The sequence below is a fragment of the Tachypleus tridentatus genome, unplaced genomic scaffold (genome assembly GCF_004210375.1).
Source record: "Tachypleus tridentatus isolate NWPU-2018 unplaced genomic scaffold, ASM421037v1 Hic_cluster_2, whole genome shotgun sequence".
NCBI classification, from domain to species: Eukaryota; Metazoa; Arthropoda; class Merostomata; order Xiphosura; family Limulidae; genus Tachypleus; species Tachypleus tridentatus.
Window position 1 is genome coordinate 30,592,459 of NW_027467782.1, and position 20,654 is coordinate 30,613,112.

The 20,654-nt window shown below is 31.3% G+C and overlaps 1 protein-coding gene across 1 annotated transcript in view; it reads left to right on the plus strand.

Annotated features, from left to right (window-relative positions):
- The window catches only part of LOC143242255 (uncharacterized), a 50,005-nt gene extending 32,303 nt beyond the window's left edge, over positions 1–17,702 (plus strand). Inside the window, exons 8-13 of the mRNA XM_076485626.1 lie at positions 262–368; positions 7,983–8,094; positions 13,795–13,989; positions 14,431–14,607; positions 15,929–16,021; positions 17,530–17,702. Coding sequence (XP_076341741.1) covers positions 262–368; positions 7,983–8,094; positions 13,795–13,989; positions 14,431–14,607; positions 15,929–16,021; positions 17,530–17,685 — 840 coding nt within the window. The 3' untranslated portion in view covers positions 17,686–17,702. The remainder of the gene's footprint in view (positions 1–261; positions 369–7,982; positions 8,095–13,794; positions 13,990–14,430; positions 14,608–15,928; positions 16,022–17,529) is intronic.
- The last annotated feature ends 2,952 nt before the right edge of the window (positions 17,703–20,654 follow it).

Below are 20,654 nucleotides of genomic sequence, written 5' to 3' on the forward strand. Positions count from 1 at the left end.
TGTAGTGGTTACAAGGTCAGTCAAATCAACTCAAACCATATGGAGATACAGCAGTGAAAATGAAAAAGTAAAGTATTTTATAATTACCTGGAGGTTATATATGATTTACATGTAAAATCTGAAAAATGTCCTGATGCATAAATGTATGTGGCACTTCAATATGGTCTGTTCTGACAGTTTAACTTTTTGCATATTATATCAGTTATTAAGGGGCCACTCACCTCCATATGAAACTCCCAATCTTTTGGTCTCCATTTCCAGATTTTTTGGCTCCAGCTGTTTGATATGTTTAGTCGAGATGGGTTCAGTCTTTACCTGCATGCTTATCCATCTTCTCTGAGTTCTCTCTCTTATTCAGACTCCTCCATGTCAGTCTTTCTCAACTCACTGTTCTGGCCAGCACAGTTGTGATTTCATCTCTTCAACCTTTTTCATTCATGCCTCTTTTCTTTCCCAATCCCTTCTTTGGCAAAATCATTCCTCCATTGTTCCTCAGCACAGATAGCTCTCATTTAAATAAGTGGGAAATACAAAACAAATAAACCATTTTCCCTCCAGCCAAAGCCAGACTCTTCACAGGTAGCCTTCCTTCTTTCTTGTGTGTTACTACTTCTGACTTTTCCAAATGAATGTTCCACACCCTTCTAGCATTTTTACTTAGCTCTTGGACAATGGTTCATCCATTTTTACAATTTAATCTATAGAGTAGCATTATCCGATACTTTTCATTTTCTCATTTCTCCCACATTGTTTTCTCTCCCATACTTTCTCCTGTTTCATTCCTTTCATGTCCTTCATCCTTACTGTTTAATTGCCCTATGAGATTGAAATTTCATTATTGACCTTCATAACTTTTACTTTCCTCCATTTTAACCTTTGTCCTCTCATTTGATACATCATCTCTTCTTGATGACTAATTTTTTGCTTCTGTTTGCATGTAGTTGTTATTGGTTGGCTTTGCTATTGATATTTATATGTTCTTCTTTATCCCACTCATAATGTTTTTACTGAAATAACAATGCATGAAGAGGTAAGGACTTTCACACCTATTTTACTTCCATCTGTGTACATCTTTGTTCCCAATCTGATCCTGATTATTTTTTTTGCCCCATGCAAACTCTTTGTTGTTATGTTACCAACACTGCTTCTTTCCATTACTCCTATTTCTGTCTTCTTTTATCTCCTGGAACTCATTTTTTTTTTATACAGGGTTTCTCGTTTGTAACCCTTACCTGTTGGCTTTATCAACTTATTAATCTGGTTTATACATCATTGACAAATAATTCTTGTCACTTCTTTCAAGTTTTCTCTCACCAGATCTGTCTTGTCACCCTTTTCATGGCTGCTCTCTTCTGTTGTACATTAGAGAAGATTATGCAAATTGGTATCTGAAACTTATTTTATATGGTGGTTATACATTATCTTCATAATGTGAACATCTTTTCCTCACTGGGATATTTCTTGCAACCTGTTGCTATCCTCCATAACATCCATAGACTTCAAATGGTAAATTCTCACTCTATTTTTATCTCTTACCTTTATAGTAGTCTTTTTACATACCTGCTTCTGCTCTTTAGCAAGTGATACCTATTTGGGGGTACTTAGCTTTAAATCTGCACCACATTACTTTACGGGTCTGTAATTCTTACTGATTAGGTGGAGTGTGTCACAAAACCTGTAACAGATTGCATCAAGTCATGGACTATCATGAGTAAAGCAATGTTGGGACTGACCTACTCTTCATAGTTTTAAGGTGTTGTATTTCTACAGATTCTAATGAATTGTTCCCTCACATACAGTTGAAGGAGTTTTTGCCATTTACCAGTTCCTAGCCACTAGGGAAGTGAATCAAGTAGCTTTTCTTTTCGAGTGAGATTGCTTTCACTTAATCGGGAATAGGGCTGTGGTGTTCTCTTGGTTTAGATGGTGAATACTCTCTTTCTACCTTATAAGAAAAGACAAATTCCCACTGTCACTTGAATTTAAAATTGATAAATTCACCGCATTCTGTTCACCCCTTTGTTTGGATTTTTCTCTTTCTACTGCTGTATAGATGTTAGTTCCTGGTCAGTCTGGTGTTGGATTGGCATATGGCTAGCCAACACAAGTCCTAACATATGTGGTTGGTAGGGATCATTCATCCACTGTGGACCATAAAAAAATTTATTAGCACCATTAGTTTTGGACTGGAGTTTACTCATCACATTAGCATTTCTCCTTCCTACTATTGATTAGATGTTATGTTTTCAGGTGGTCTGGGGTTTGCTCTGTGCACATGTGCCCAGTGTGAGGTTTAGGGATAGAAGACAGTAAGGACCTTCCTTCTACCACTAACTAAAAGACAAATGCTCAGTGCTCACTGCTCTTGAAGAGGTGTTGAACCTCCAAATGTGGTCTGAAGTATCCTAACCACTTTCAGACCTGCCAATTCTTATGATTTAGATGTAATTGTTTTGATTTATTTATCATTTTATACCTGTATGAATTTTTGTAGTAGTTTAAATTCTAATAATTTTTGATAAGTAATTCACTTCTTTCAGCTATACATCTCAGTCTTACAAATAGTTTATTAAGAAGGAACGTAAATAGTTAGCATCAAGGGTGTGCTGATGATTTTTTGAGAAGAAAATGGCAGAAAAATGTGGTTCTGTTTCATTCCTAATGATTCCAACAAAGAAAAGAAATGTTTATAGCAAATAAAACTGCAGGCATAAGTGTTTAAAAAAAAGTTCAGTGTTATTGTATCATCCCCAAAGAGTATGAATTATGCAAGATGTACAGTTTGTGTTTTTGATCTACAATTGCTCATCTATGTGACAGTGTTATCAAACAGCATTTCAGCAGTACTAAACACCAAAATGATTGTTTGAGGTCATCTGGAATTAGCAAACCAAACCCATCTTTTGTAAAACTTGATATCAAACCAGAAAATAATGTGATCAGAGCTGAATAACTAGTCTCCTCTTTCACTGTGAAACCTAACTTTCTTTTGGCAATTTCAGACCATGTCTCAAAAATTTTACCAAAATGTTTCTGGACTTAGAAATTACAGAAATAAACAGATGCTTTAGAACCAAGATCGATGTAACAGTTGGAGAAATGACTAGCAGTGTTAATAATCAGTTGTATGCTGTAATTAGCAAGTACTAAAAGAAACATAATTAGTGTAGTAACCCACTAATTATCACACTCTGTGGGTTCTTTATAGACAACTTCCAAAAACTGTTCATCTAGGTAACTTTTTGCATCAATCCATTCACAATTTCAGCATGGGATTCCAGCTATTAAGTGAGCAGGTGTAAAGTATTGTAGTAGAAATTAATATTTTCATAAACTGAAAATTAGTCTATGGTTGACAAATGTCTGTTATTTTCTTACCCTTCATTTTGTTTAATTCATACTTTTTATATGTTACCCATTATTTCATTTTTGTGGGTCCCTGTGGGATGAGGTACACCCTAATTGCTTCTGTTGTCACTTGCCTTCATTTTATGACAGCTGAACCCATTTCAGTATATTCTGTTTTCCTAGCATTGTTTATTTTATAATTATTTTTGTCTCATTTGAAATCTCAAATAACAGTTGAGTTGAGTTACCTTAGGTACTATGGTTACAGAGCACTTGTAAGCTTCACCATATATAAGATTTAATTCCTTTTGCCTTAGCTTATCATCAGAGAGACTTTCTTCTTGGTTTTATGTCCTTTAGATTTCTTCCCTGTCTAGTTTTTCAGTTTTGTTTTATCCAATCTACCCTCCCATAGTAATGTTTACCTTTTACCTTTTTTCTTAGGTGTTTCACATATATTTAGGGATTTTTTTTTATATATACCTTTTCCTCCTTGTTGTTGGCAGGTTTCCCATTTTCCTTTGTTTCTCTCCACATGTAGCATCTTTCCTTTTTTGGAATTTCTTGGGGAGGACACTGCTATTTATTTCCTATCAATTGCTGATAGGGATTTTCAGTCAGATCTTTTTTGTCACTGATCTATATTTTGGAATCCTTCTGTACATTTATAACCACATGGGGTATCTTTCATGCTGTATTCAGTTTTTTTTATTTCATTCTGAGATATTGTCAACTTTATTGTTTTACATGTCTGTCAGTTTTTCATCCTTTATCTATCATATCTATGGGTTTTATCCATTTGTCTTGTATGATTGATGCTGTTTGAAGTACTAAATTGATCAGTCTCACTTCAATCACTTGGGTCTTTTATCACATTTGGGTTTTCAATTTCTGCATGTCAGGGTATGCCACATTACACATTCTTATTTTCTATTTTTAAGTTTTTCACCATGTGATTTGGTCTAATTTTTCTGCCTTGACTTTTGGATTTGTTTTATAAATTCCCAAGTAATCCTCTCTTCTGTTTTTGGCCTCTAACTCTTCATCCCTTTGTTTTGGTTGTTATTATGTTCAGACAGGATTACATCCAGTTTTTCATGTTAGTTTTTCTTCTTCAGTCAGTCTTCTTCCCAAAATATTTATTCATCCATGTCACTTTGGTACAGATCTCTATAATTGATTTCCTGGGCAGCAAGAATCAGGGTTTCTCTGCTGGTTTGCTTCAGTTGTTTCTTTTGTCTGGATCATCTTATTTCCCTCCATTTCATGTCTCATGTAGTATGTTTTTTTCGACTTTTCTGTTTCTTACCATCTTCCACATTTCTTCTCAGTTGGTTCCAGATAACATTATTAGTCCAGTACATGATTTGGGTTGCTTCATCAAGGATTTTCCATTGAATCCATCTCTTATAATTTCCTTCCCAATGGGTTTTTTTCCTTCCTCCCTGATCTGTTGAATTGTGAATCAGTTGGCCTTTTATTTATCGTGGTTTCACTCAGATCATGCACTTTGTCTTTTTCCTACACGTATAAACTGTTGTCCATTGGAGGTATTTCATCTGTCAACCACTTCTCATGTGTTCATTTCTTATTCATTACTTTAAGTAGCTGTTTCTTTCTTGTCAGGGTACCATAATCCACTTGTTGCCATCTGTCACTGTTTTTTGAGACTGTAACTGGCTAAGTTATTTTTTAGTATATATACCTCTTATTTTCAGGGACATCTTCCCATATTTTTCTTTATGGATCTAGCTCCTTAGTAATTGGAACCTACACTAGTATGTGCCACGGTGTAAGGACATGATGATTTAACTATTATAATTTCATGGCCATGAAACATACACTCTAGAAATATAGTGTTCCATTGGAATGCTTGTAGGTTTTATCCTTCTGATAGGTTTATTTCATAAGTTTGTCCATTCTAGACTATACTTACTCATGAACTGCATGAGTTAAGTAGAAATAAATAACTGACTATCTCTGCTGTGCCTTTTCTGCTGTGGATTTCTACTGATGTAGATGACAAGGTATTTTCCACTATGTAACTTGGGAGCAAGCAGTCAAAATTGCATCTCACTTCTTTGATTAGGATCCATCATCATACCCAGTGTGAATGTCAGTTCATAGTGTCTGGGTTTTGGATTTTTAGTTGAATTAATCAACATAAACTCTCATTTATACTCTTGTTATTCCACCTGTATAGTGGGTCTTAATGGAAGTACTTGCTGCTCAGTACAGTTTGTTTTTTTCCCATCAGCTATGCTTCAGTGTTTATTATTTTGAGGGTATGCCTGCACTTGGGGTGGATTTTGTCATTATATATCATATGATGTACATTATACAAGCATCTTTTTGATGCCTGATGTCAGATTCCCAGACTGATTGTATAGTTTCTCACACTGTGTTAAAACAAAACACATTTGTCTGTTCATGGATCAGGGGTGTTGGAGATTTCTTTATGAAATTGAGGTGAAGATGGTATGACCCTCTTTTCTCTTCCCACCAGATGGCTGGGTTTTGAATTGTTTGAATTTTATTTAGTTACTTTAAGACTGAATAGTCAACATTGATTAATGTGAAGTACTACATTATTAATGTGGAAGTCCCCTTTTTTGTGTAAAAAATACTGAAAATTTGGTTACAGAGTTGCACAGTAAAGTTTTAGAAAGTTGACATGTATCATACCATCATTCATCATAAAAACAAATCACCAACTAGCAGGAAGAAGTTAAACAGTTTTGTTACTTGTAAACACAATAGTTGTATACTATCTGAAAAGACTATAGTTTTGATCATGCAGTTAAAGCACAGTTAGTGAGAAACAGCATTAAAACCATTCATAAAATATGTTTGCGTTTTTATATTTGGGAGACGTACAATGTAATGGTCAATCCAATGTTTACTGGTAAAGAATAGCCCAAGAGTTAGTGGTGAGAGCTTCCAATAGTTGCTGCTTGAAATTAGGAATGGTAGTAAATACACTGGTAGATTTTCCATAAACAAATGGACCAACTACTTGTATTTTTATACTTTTCCTAATGTAAGATAAAGTTATAATCACCAAAACTTTAATTTTACATGCTGATTTGATTGTATTCAAATTTTTATGTTATTTGATTTTAAATTTAGGATACTTGAAGAGTAGCTCAGATATTAAATTTTTTACTTCAGTAAATATGATGTATTATTGTATTTCTTTCCATTGATTTTTGACTACAGTGCATTTGAGTAACTGCATAACTGTAAGTACAACACTAAAATCTCCTATATTGTTATAAATATGCTTTAGAATATATAAAACAATACTAGAAGTAAATAAGTGTACACAGTATTGTTGCAGCAAATGACAGTAGATGAAAAAAAAAGGAGGTATCTAGTATTCCATTTACCATGCACATGTGCTTTTTGCTAAGATATTAGGCATATGTCACTGTTTGATACAGTACTGTTTGCATATTACTTTGGAAAAGAACAATTTTGATATTATTTTTAAAAAGGTAACTGTTTTGTTGAAAATGCTATTTTAAAATACTTTTTTTAATTTCATTTTTTAAGGCTAGTATGACTGTTGCATTAGTTTTTATCTACCTAAGTAACTTACTGAGTGGAGGAAAAAAATCCCCAAAAATAAGTGTTAAAAATAAATATAAACTAATATAAGATAGTTTGAAAGATATTAAAGAATATATTAAATGAATCCTTCTGATAAAAAACAAAATTGGCTTGCTTGTAATTTTGGTGTAGTGAAAAACTTTTTTTTATATATGTACTTTTTCAAGTCCAATTCTGGTAAAACTGACCATTGATTCAATTGTTTATGATGACTGAAAGTTATGAAAAACAAATATGGTAAAGGATATTTTTATTCCATGTTTTTTTTTATTGCTCAGGATGCATGTTTGTCTCTTCTGGCAAATGTTGAGAGATATTGGGTAAAACATTTACATGTGTATAAAATAAAACTTTCTGGTTAATTATAAAAGAATTTAAGAAGACGTGAAAACGAGATTTAAAATCTGCATGAGTTTCAATTATTTTTAAATAATTTGTTTTTAATTTCAAAAGCTCTGAATTTATAAAAGTATAACATAAAAATAAAATACTTAGCTTTATTGAAACCACATAAAGTGTGCAAAGTTCAAGTTAAACAATATCAACAAATAAGGTGTTTTTTTTGCAGTAGAGTAAAACAGCAGAAATGTATTGAGTCAGTGCACCCAGATATTTAAGGGTTAACGTAGTTGAATGAAAAGGTTCATGAACTGGAAAATGTACTTCTTTAAGAAACAGTAGCAGTCTTTTCATCACATTTTGAGCTGTAGCATTTTAGAAGTTAAAGAAATGACATATTTCACAAGAAAATTGTTTATGGAGAATTATATATATGTAAAAATCCAGCTGTTTTTTTTACTGTTTGTGGTTACTTGAAAAAACCAGCTGTTTTTTACATATATAATTTTCTCTACAAGTGAGTTTTTTCGTTTTAACGGATGTTTATGGAAAACTTAATATTAAATTCATTAATATAATGACATTATTAGTTCTTACGTTAGAACAAAATGATTTTTACAAAAGGAGTTAATGTACTTGTAATTATGAATAAGAAAATTTCAGTGCATATTTTTTCTATTAAGATTTCAAGAGAATACTTGCAGAAATTCCTCATGGAAATCTCCAGGAATTAATGCAGTTCATAAGAAAATTTGTGAGTTAACTGAAAAAGCTTGTGAAAAGATGAAAACAGAGGTTTGTATTGTAAATGTAATTACACTTTTTTGATTTACATTGTTTTTCAAAGTGAAATGTGATTACTTACGTGTGTAAATCAGGATGTTGTGTTAGATTTAAATAAACATGCTCTTGAAGTAATTCAAGATGATACTAGTTAAGATTTGCTGTTTAAAAATGCTATGTCATTTGACAAAACTAGTAATGTTTAGAAAGTCCACTCAAAAAAATTTGACTTTAATAAGATAAGTGTGATTCTATTTTCTGTCAAGATACATATTTTAGTCCAATATTCGTTATTTTACTCTAACATTACCACACTTTGTTAATAAGGAGGTAAATTATGTATAGACATTATCAATACTTTTTAGACATGTCAAATATCTCTCCCAACTAGGCAAGGATGTAACTCTACAAATCTGCTTACAGAAAACAAATGCTTTAGTTAACTAAGTTGTTCTGTTTTAAATGCTTCAATAATTCCAAGAAAACAAAGGTTTAGAGCATTCCAAACCTGATAACTTGTTTAAATCAACTATGTTATAACAAGCTTTGTGGGTGTGAACAGTAACTGATTTCAGTTTACACTTTTTTATCATTATTTTTATTTAACTTGTAGTTTAATAGATGTGCTTGATATTTATGGAGATGATCAACTTGAAACAAGTTTATCATGTGAGGTTCTAAGTGATAAAGTAGACACATATCAGGGTTCGAAATTTTCTATCTAAAGCTGGACATGTCCTTTAAAAAATCAAGTTTGACCAGCACTTTCCCATCTATCACTGGACATAGTCACTGGTGGTCATATTCCTAACATATCGGACACAAATACATCCTCCCCTCAAAACTAAGTGAGGCAAAAGTTGTGTATGCACAGCCCAAAGATTTTGCTTAAAAGTATATTCTATAATGAGTGGGAAAATTTGAGATTTAATGTAAGAATAAAAAACAAACAAATTTTAAACAACGGTCGTGAACGCTCACAAAATGTGCTTTTTAGATCGCCTTATCTGTGCCATCCCGGATAGTCACGTGACTACCAAACGTTCACGACAATCTGACCATGGCATCTGATAGTAAAAAAACGGGAAAGTCTCACAGACTATTTCAGTTTGGCTTCACGAGCAAGACTAATGAATCAGAATACAATACTATGGAACCCCGAGTGAAAAAACCCAAGATTGTTGATCCAAGCCCAAGTGTTAAAGCAAAAACTGTTACTGCTAGTATTGGCCCTAAGCCTACTCGTCGTTTCCAGGATGAATGGAATAGAGGCTGACCATGGCTGGAGTATAATAACACTACTGGACTGATGTTTTGCTCAATTTGTCAGGAATATGACCAAAGTAGTGGAAGGCAGAAGAACACCTTCATAACAGGATCTTCCAACCTGAGATCAAGTGATGTTAAGGAGCATGAAAACAGTAGTGCTCACAGTCCAAGTTGTCAAGCTAAGACTGCAAAAGAAACACCTGATATAACTCCCATAATGAAAGAATTGAGCAAACTTAACCAGACTAAGAAAGATCGTTTGCTTGTGCTGTTTAGGACTGCCCTTTATATGGCTTTGAATGCCAAATCATTCAATGATTTTCAAGAGCTTCTGTTGCTGTAGGAACACAACTTTGGTATGAACTTAACAGAACATTATGCCAATGACAAACAAGCAGTTATCTTTACAAAGTATATTGCAGAAACAATTAGAATTAATGTCAGATCTCGTCTGCACACCTCATTATTCTTTGGCATTATGGCTGACGGCTCAACAGACACTGCCAACATTGAGCAGGAGATAGTCTACGTAAGATACTTAGACAGTGACTGTTACTTAGTAACCCACTTCCTGTGTATGCAGTCAGTAGAGAAGGCACTTAGTTCAGGTAAAGGTTTCTTAATTACCTGGGATGGGGATTTTCTGGATTTGTCCTGAATTCCCAATTAAGAAAAATTAAAATGGACAATATTTTAATTCAGGTTTACATAGTCATTCCATTATTAATATACAACAGTGAAAACTCAAGCATTTTTCAGTTGATTTAAACCAAGAAGAACCATGTATTTACCACTGACAGAATTGGAGCTTAACCTAGCAAAACTAGCGTAATAGATAATGGAGCAATTGAATTTTCAAGTACAAATTTACATTTTTTTTTAATTTTTTTTTACAGAAAGTAACTGGTATTGTGTACTAATTTTTTGTACTTGCAGCATTGTCCATATATGGCAAGTTTCCCAACTGGCTTGAATCAATTGTATGCCTGACAGCTGTCAATTTGGGCACAAATAAAGGACTTGTCAAAAGATTGAAGGTGCAAAAACCTTATTTGATAGGGATCCATTGTGTTAGTCACAGATTGGAATTTGCAATTAAGAAGACCATCAAGGACATTCATTATCTTGATAGTATCCAAACCTTTTTAGAAACCCTGTGAAAGTTTTATGACAATTTGCCACAGAACTGGGCTGGTTTCAAAGAAGCTGGTAAGGCCAACAACATTGTTGTTAGAAAGCCAACAAAGGGACAGGAACCTGGTGGATGGCCTACAAAGAGCACACACCCTGGAGTAAGTTTCTCATAACTGGCCAGCTTTAGCAGAGCATTTGTATCAAGTAAAGCTGCATGAAAATGGGAACATGGACAGAAAGCTACAGGATTATACAGTACTTTGACAAGCCTTAAATTCATCCTGTACATGGACATACTCTTGGCAGTTCTGCCTGTTTTGACATCTCTTGGTGTCAAAATGCAAGACAATTCTGCTACTGTGAACATTGTTTCTGACAAACTCACTGTTTGCAAAGAGAAGCTGGGCAATCTGAATCATGTTGAGAGATCCCAGAAAATTGTTAAAGAGCTCACAACATGTGAACAAACTGGCAAGTGGTTACTTAGAGGAAAGTTGATTGCTATTAGTGGTCACGCAAGGGCCAGAGGCTCAAAAAGTGCTATAAAAGAGACAGTTGCTCAATCCGTGGCTGAAGAAACTGCCATCTTCATAGGTAAAATTGTCACATATCTGAATGAGAGATTTGAAGAATTTGATAAGGATTTTATTGGTGCCTTTCAAATTTTTGAACCAAGCAACTAGCCTAAAAGCAAGGAAGCATTGTCATCTTATGGCCATAATGAACTTCAGACACTATTGGACCACTCTGGTGCTCTGCTAGAAGCTAAGGGTTTCAACATTGCAGCTGATATTTGCCAAGCTGACTTACATGAGACACTGCTCAAAGCCACAAGACTTGCCAAATCCACATGTTAAGTCAAATTACTGTTGACAATGATAAACCTTTCCTGGGTCAACAGTGTTGGCCTTGGTATGCCTCATGCAGGTGATTTCCGTGTCATTTGCTGAACCAGAACGTGGATTTTCCCAGATGGCAGTTGTTAAGGATGACTGGCAGTCAAACTAATAAATGATTCTCTTAATGACTTGATGACAAGAAAATTAGAATAAGACCTGTAATCTTGCAAGCACAGAATTACTGTGCAAGTCTGTAGAATTTTGGTGGAAGGACAGTAAAAAAACCAGACAATTTGTGAGTCCACATGAAACTCACACACGTTGAGACAATAGAGATACTGAGTCTACATCAGCTGATGTTTTAGTGCTGGATGACTAAATCTACCAGTTTGATTGATGTGTCATTTTTAATAGATACAAGGCTTGTTGCCACTTGCTTTGAAATAATGTTTCAGTGCCATAAATAAAATGATTCTGTTTTATATAATAATTGTCTCTACTTGATTTCTTGTTTTCGGTAATGTCTGGTGACAATTTTGAGGTGTCTTGCTAAACTTCAAATGTCTGGCAAGTTTCACTGTCCCATGGGACATGTGTCCTGCTGAAAATTTAGAATATTTTTACCACTGCATGTGTTTTATAGTTTTAGAATAAAACAAGTCAAGATCCCAAAACATTTGTGGTAGTTTTAAAATAAAACTATTCAAGATCCCGAAACATTTGTGGTAGTTTTCGTGCTCTTTGCTTGAATTTTCTTATTCCATCATTTTCATGCATCTCATTTAAGTTAATTCTTTTGCAAGCGTTATGTTTTAGATAAATAAATTCTGTTCAATTTCAAAAAAATTGTACACAGATAAATAAGCTCACATAGATATAACATTGTATAATAAAGTAAACAAGAAAACAATGATATTTATGTTAGTGTACATAGTATGAAACAGTTATCAGAGTTTATTATATGACAGAGTTTTTTGAGTTGCAAAAAAACAACTCATAAAAATGTAGCTAAGAGGTGTCTATATCAATCTCTCTTACAAACCAAAGTCAAATTATTGCAAAGTAAAGTAAATGTAAAGTTGTAATGGAGACAAACTTAGTTGAGTGTGTAGAAACTTTTGAATGCATGTTTATGAAGAGATAAGCATGTCATTTTGAATAAACTGTGTATGCTGATTTTAGACTTAGATAAGTCAAGAATACTTGTGGAAATTGTATTTAGTTTAATATTCATTCATTTAGGAAATTGCACACTGGTTAAGTTTTGTTTGTGTGAAATAGCTTACACAAGTTGAAATTGAAGTCCAATTGTGACAATGACATTGTGCTATCATATACCATAGTCATTTCATTAAAAAGTTTGAGTAAGCAAAATAACAGGTAAGGTTAGTCTAAATTAAAAACCAACATACAATGAGATGCAATTTGTAGCTGTCATTCAAGAAATTTCTGAGAAAAGTTCCACACAAATAAATAAAAGTGTTAATGTTATAGATGCTCTGTGGCTAGTTAATAATAAGTTTTTTTCCTTTTCAAGTGTATTACCATTATTTTTTCATTTCTTGTTTTTTCATCAGCATTACTATTTTGTTTTACAGTGTGTATTATAGTTTTCTTAATATTTTTTTGACAGAACGTAGCTGATGTGTAAAGTGTTTCAGACAGACTAAATTTGTTTGCTCACTAGTATGTACAATGCTCTTTATAATTAATGCATGCTTTCCTGCTTTGGCTCTTTTTAGTTTTTTTAACTCCAAGTTTTTAACGATTCACTTTCAATTACATATATCAAACTTTGACTTTACTAATAAATATATAATGAGAAAAAGGGTAGAAATTAATTATAGATTTTCAATTTTTAGTGAGATTCAATTCAGAATATTTTCAAAACATTGCCTAATGATATTCCATTCTCAAATTTAGAAGTTGTATTAATTAACACAAAGTAAACATTATGTACAAATACATTTGTTCAACTGATACTTGAATAGGATAATCAATAAGTACCCTGTAGTTTATTATAATCATAAAATATTTAATTCAGTAAATTGCTACCAATTTATTACTTTTATTTGTTTAATAGTTCTATTTTTTCACAATACTGTACATTAAGTTTAGAATTATTTTAATTTACTGAAACCTTAGCTTCTGTATGTTCAAGCATAAAAAAGTACTTATCACTTTAAAATACATATTTTATATTATATTATATATTATTTTTATTTTATATTAAATACATATTTAAAATACATATATTTTTTACCTGTTACATAGGTAAAGATCAAAGTATTTAGTAGCTCATGTTTATAATGTATTGTTTATTGAAAGTGTAAAACAAGCACATAAATATGTATGTTAGTCTTTGGTTTAAAATGGGAAGGCTGTATATGTAGTTTTAAAACTGAAATATATACATTGTTATCACTGTTAGAAATCACTTGTACATCCATGTTGCTTTTTTGAATAATAGAGCACTTTACGCTACATGTTGCCTCCACTTGCTACTAAAGCTTCTCCTGAAGCTTCAATGTTGCTGAAAGTACTGGCCAAACAGATGAGAATGCAGAAGCAAGAACTCTTAATGAACCATTTTAAATACATATTTTCATACCTTGTTCGTCACTGCTCTAAAGAAGAAATGGAAAAAGCACTCACCTATGTTCAGGTAAGTACTACTTGCATTCAACTTTGGCTTATATTTGCTATTACTTAGCCATATAATTGTGTATTTATACAGCACTTTATTAAAAACAAACAATACTAATACACTTTTAACATAATACTGGTATTTGGCAAATTTAATTCGTATGACAATGTTTAGAAGTAAGATGTTTATGGGAGAAGGAAGGTCAAAGTTTGTAGTCTCTCAATACTGTATGTTATTTTATATCTGCAGTTCCATACATTATTTACATTTTTGACTCAATTAATTAAATACTTAGAATTAAAGTCTCAGTTGTTGTTTTCACATATTATTATATGGGAAAGCATGGGATTCCTTCAGTAGATTTTTGTAAAACCTTGCACCTCTGTGAGATATATGGTATTAATTTAATAAAATCTAATTTAAACTGACTTTGATTATAACAGAATTTCTTATTTTTAGACTGAGACTAATATTGAGATAGGCAGCTTGTTGAGATGTGATTACCAGAGAATACATAATGAATTACTTCTTCACATCAGCACTCACTATGAACAAGTCTTTAGTGGACTTGCAATGTTGGCATGGAAAGATGAAAGTTATGATGGAACAAAGCCTATTACAAAACCAGAAGATATGGTAATAGCTACAGTTGAAATTTGAAATACTTAAAAGTTGCATTACATATCTACAACAAATAAAAAATCTGATTCTGTGCTGTAAAATGTAAATTTTGGGCAAATATCTCAATAAAGATAAATAAAAACTGACATGCTGTGTCAAGCTATTATAAGTTTAGTTGGAATTTCTTTTGGTAGCATCTTGACTGAGATTTTTCCCTGTATCTCCTTCAACAGTTAATGTTGAATTGTTAGTTAAAATAAACATTATGGCCATTCAAAGTAAATGGAATTGTTAATATTAAGTGAAGAAGTATCAGTAATAACCACTTGTTTAATATATTTACTTTTTAGTAAAATTTTAATTTCCTGAGAGCTAATTGAATAAGTAAAAACTACTTAAATATTTAAAAAGAAACCTAAGTTTTAGAACTTCATCTAATTAATATAAATTAAAAAAAAAGTATTTGTGAATGTTTGGTGTGTAAGAAACTTTTCTAAATCTTTGAAAACGTTAAAAAAATGAAACATCTAGGAGAATTCACATCTAGTGTACTTTGATGACAATTTTGTTTTAAATCTTTACATTATAAACTAAAATATTTGCACTTTTTTTTAATACAGTACATTATGCAGAATATATTAAAAGCATGCAGCCATGTATGGAAAGTAATAAATTTAAAAGGCTGGCTGAATAAAGTGTGAATTGAGAATCACCTTGAATATTAATATTTCTCAAAAACTTGAGACTTGAAGTATCCAGAAAAATTCCAAATGATTGTTTCTGAGTAAAATTTGTCAGTTATTTACTCTTGATGAGTCATATTAGTCAGTTACTTGTATCTGACTTTAAAAATTCTGGTATTTATACAAGGAAATATAAGTTAACATAACATAAGTTTAGCATTGTTCAGAGTAAAGTATTTACAGCAGTGGTGCACAAACTTTTTGAGTCAGGGGCCACAAACAGACTTCTCGTAACTGTAATATGGACATGCTTTCAAGTAAAGCAATTTTAATAATTACAAGCTAAATGAAATGTGAGCTCGCAATCTTTTATGAGAATTAAAGTTGTCAGAAGTATATTTACCTAAGAATTATATACTTAAACATTATAATACAGCAATTATTGTAATATTGTATATGTAGGAAATAAGTACCAGGTATAATTTTTACAACACAACTAAAAGTAGAGTAAGAAACATAACCAGAGCAAATAGCTTCATTAATAAAATAAGTTGGTATTTGTTATAACTTTTGTGAAGAGGAATTGAAATTCATTTTTAAATCAGTAAAAAGTTATTATAACCTTTAATTGATTGCTTTATTTTAATCCATAGGCCAAATTTTTACAGCCACGACTTTTGGGTTTTCTTGCTTTCTTTGATTCCCAGTTGCTTAATGCAAATTTTCCATTAGAGGAAAAGAAACTAGTAGGTGTTTTATTACATGATAATTAGGAAATTTAAATTTATTGCTTGAAAGTTTTGTGATTCATTTGTATATTTTATTTTATTTATCTTAAAGAAAGTAAAACCAGTTCCATAAAATTCTATGTATATCACATGTTTGTTTATTATTGGTTTTCTAAGTTAAACTATTGTTATCATTATTTAGTAAAAAAAAACAACTTTATAATCTTAAAGTCATATTGAAAATATGAAAGTGAAATTTATGTAAATAAATATTTATGAAAGAGCAAAGACTCCTGTATGAATAATACAGGCTTGGCATGCCCAGTGGTTAGCTTGTAGGGTCCAGGGTTTGACATATAATGCTACTGAACATTCTTCATGCTTTCAGTTGTGAGTATGTTATGAAAGTAACCGTGAATCCCATTATTTGACTCATACAGTTGGACAAAGCTCTTATGGTTGAAAGTAAAAGTCTGTATGTTAGTAAGGTGCTGTTCCAGTTATGTATCATTTATCCTAAGAATTGTTGAAACTGATGTAATCATCAAAAAATAGTAACTATAGGTTGTCACGTTATAAGAACTAGAGTTGATCATGCTGGATGAAGGTGATGAAGTTAACCATCTTAGCTCCAATAAAAGAACGAGCTCTTTCTTCATCGTTATCCTCCCATGAATTTATCATAGGAAAAAAAATTATAGACTTAATACTGAATGGAACACAGTTATCTATTCACAGAAAATATAGTTTAATTTTGTAGGATATTTGGATATGTTATTTTTTAGAGTTAATTAGAGTATGGTGCATGTTTTGTCACTAATGGTCAGTACTCTGGTATGTACCATTTACCCATAGAAGTGTTTCTTGAATATGGTTTGTGCTTTATATATGGAACCAATCAGCTTCATATTGTAGTATTAGGCTTACATTTAATTATTTCCTACATCTAAATACATTAAATACAAGGATTGATAAGCTTGCCTGTAGGAACAACACATCCAAATATTGGACAATATTTTGAGTAGTTACATAATTGTATTCCATCCTGTTTAACTAATTGTGGACATTAATGAAATATTAAGAAATTTTGTTGGTTTCTAAGATTTTTTAAAGAACTGACTTGTTAGTATTAAACTTAGTGATACAACATCAATGAATTTTTTGTAGTTTTGCAAACATGAAATGTTTGTTATTCTGTATAGAGATTGTAGCAGTTTCTCTTCAGTGTATTGAGTTTTAAAATGTAAACTGTAGCTGCAACATCCTTATCTTTATATCATCAGAAATTTCATTTAATTACTGTTGTTGGACAGGTTTATTTTAAAGAAACGTAAGAAGTTTTACCACTGTCACTGTATGACACTTATGTGCTTAATTTTTGGTAGTATATATTTGAGTTTTCATGTTTAAAACCTGGACACTTTTTTTCATAAAACAAAAAATCTAGAACTTTACAACTGCTCAAAATTCATTAAATACATAAAGAGAACTTTTATATCTAAAACTAATTTTCTCATTTATTTTAGGCATTAGGAAGTTTAAATTCTATTATGGAGCTAATGGGTCCAAAGCACATTACTGCAGTGAGGATGAAAGTGATGGCTACTCTAAAGATAGCTATTCATTTTACTGAGGAAGATTTCCCTCAAATTTGTACTCAAGCCTGGAACACTTGTTCATAAGTATATTTTCTTTACTTTGCAATTGCAAGAAAAGTAACTTTTAATTAATCTACTTATCTAATGAAATTTCTTAACTTAAACACATTTTTTTATAATTTTATTGATTCCATAGGGTTTTGAAAATGGTAAAAGTGTAGAAAACTTTAAAAACAATTTTGAAAATAATATTCTTTCATTGTGTCTAATATTTTATAAATATTTCTTTAATAACGTCTACTTTGATTTGATGTGGTTTGTTGTCTTAAGTGTTTATGATCTTTGTAGACTTATCTTTCACATCTATTGGGAGTGTCACTCATTGATTAGTCAGTATTGCATTGCATTGTGCAGGGAATAATATGACTTTTATTAACCCTTTTCAGATGGGTCACATGTCAAAGGCCATGTTATTACATTTATTAAGTTGCATTCAAAATTTTATTGAAATACAGTTTTATGAATTTATCTCTATTTCTGGTATCAAACTGTAGATTATAATTCAAATTTTGATATTATACAGTATTTAATTTTGTAGTTTAAAAGTAAGTATTAAACAAATACACCAAAACTTTAATTTTATATGTTCTGTGTTGTGTTGAATGTAGCACTGGTTCAAATTAAATGCTTGTGATGTAAAACACAACGTCTGTAGATGTACCAACTAGGAACTCAAATGGATAAGCTAAAATATAAAAAAAAACACACTTTTATCCTTTTAATTTTCTAAACTATAACAATATTTGTTGAATCGTACCTTTTCATTTTGAGAAATGGTCCTGTATATACATTTACTTCTATATATGATCTGAAAAAAAACAATCAGAAGCTCAGAATATTTTTTTAATGATTTTCCTAGCCATTTTCAAATGTGATGGTGTCCTCTCTTTCTTTCGAAACAAACCTTCATGCTGCTAATTTGAGTCTTTAGCCTGTTCTAGATTTCCTGTTTTATTTGATACAAATACAGTTTAGTTTTTTTAAACTTGATAAATTATAATGGAATTCTATGTTATCAGTATAGTAATTTATAACTGTTTGATTGTTCTAATGTAAAATATCAAAAAGAAAATTTTATTTCATAACCTCCACATGGGACATTTCTGAAGGCTTAGCAAGCTAAGACAAACAGCAATGAGGACATAGGTTGTAACTAAAACTGATAATTGTTTGCTTACTTTGTTATTTACTGCTCTACGTTTTGAGATAAATTAGTTTAAGAAAATTTGTTTTTAAATAGTAATGTTCTATATAAATATACAATTTATAATAATTGTATATGACTGTTATTACCAAATACTAGTCCACTAAAATGCAGATGATATAGGTCACTTTGTAAAACCTAAAGGTCAGTTTTATATTATTGGATACATTAACATTAGCAAACATGCACTGTGGCATTGTAACTTCTGAATTGTTAGCCAAACAGGCTGAAAAGTCAATATTATGAAAATAGTAAATCTATATAAATGTATAATGTCATGAGATTTAAGCAGTTGTGTCTAAACATTTATGTTTTGTAATCTGTAGTCATTCTTGAGTAAAAAAAAAAGCATAATTTATATTGGTTTTGTATTTTATATGGTGATTACGGAAATTGGTCAAATCGACTGAATCCATGTAGAAATTCGTTAATGGACATGAAATAAAATATTTCTTCTTAAGAAACATTTGGTAAAGCTAACTAGATGTTATAAGGATTTCTCATGTGAAATTTTAATTTAGAAGTTAATTGAATTTTGATATGTATCAAATTTATGATATTTGCCAACAAAATTGATACACACAATTTTCTTAACACAAATATATTTTAATATACAAACAACAACAAAAACAATAACTACGGTTTATGATAGTAGCTATTGCAAATATTAGTCAATATACAAGAATTTTTAAAAACTTATAAACTATACTGACTTTTCTATCTGTCTAGAACTGAATATTGTATTGACAGTCCAGGTCCATGACAAGCAAATTAATTTTGAGTTGATATTGTTACACTTTGCTTAAGCTAGCCAGTTGTTTATTTTTTTTGGATGGCTTGATGCTTACAAGCTGACTTTTTATCAACAAAGATATTCAATGTCTGAAGTTAATTTACTGAAGTTGAATGATTTGTAGTGGTTGAAATCTGTAAACTTTCCTGGCGATCTTAAATGTAAAAAATCTGTCTTTTTTAGTTATGTATGAAGGTTAGGATCAGTCTACTTATCTCGTTGTCATAATGTGAAGGTAAGATTCCATCTGTCTATCTCATCTCTTCAGTAACTATTAACTCATTTGACCCATGTATTCTTCACTGACCATGACACAAAGTTTTAGTGTCTTACATTCAATATTTTATTAAACTAATTTTTGTTTATGTTGTACCAATTAATGTAGCATATAAGCTTAGCTAATAATCCATGCTTTAACAGTATACGTTTTAAGCTCCTACTTTTACAAGACAATGTTAACTCAAATTCTGAATTTCCCTTAGTATGACACACATTATGTATTTTTTGCTAAGTATCTTGTCATCTTTATTTTTTCACAATTCTTTGAAAAATTAAGAAATTAAACATTCGTTACTCACTATACAATTGTTATTGCTCAGGCAAACCATATTTTTTTATTGTCTTCAATTTTGCATGATAACAGAGATATAAATAGAAAACCCCTTTTACCACACCTACCTGTCACACCCTCTCTTTCAAGATATGTTAATAGTTCTCTTGTACATTTAACTACATACTACCTACAAACAATAGGAAATTAAGGTTTTATGTGTCAAATGATATATTACATTCTGTTCTTAACAGGTATATGTAAATTTCAGGTTTTATTTACAGTTACCAGGTCAGCCAAAATGACTGATTGCATTTTGAGTTAGGGTAGAAAATAACAGATGAAATGTAAATAGTTACTGGAAACAAACATTTAAAATGTCTATAAAGGTTTGGGTATGACAAAAAAAGGAAATTTGGAATTTTTGAGATTAAGAAAAGTATTTT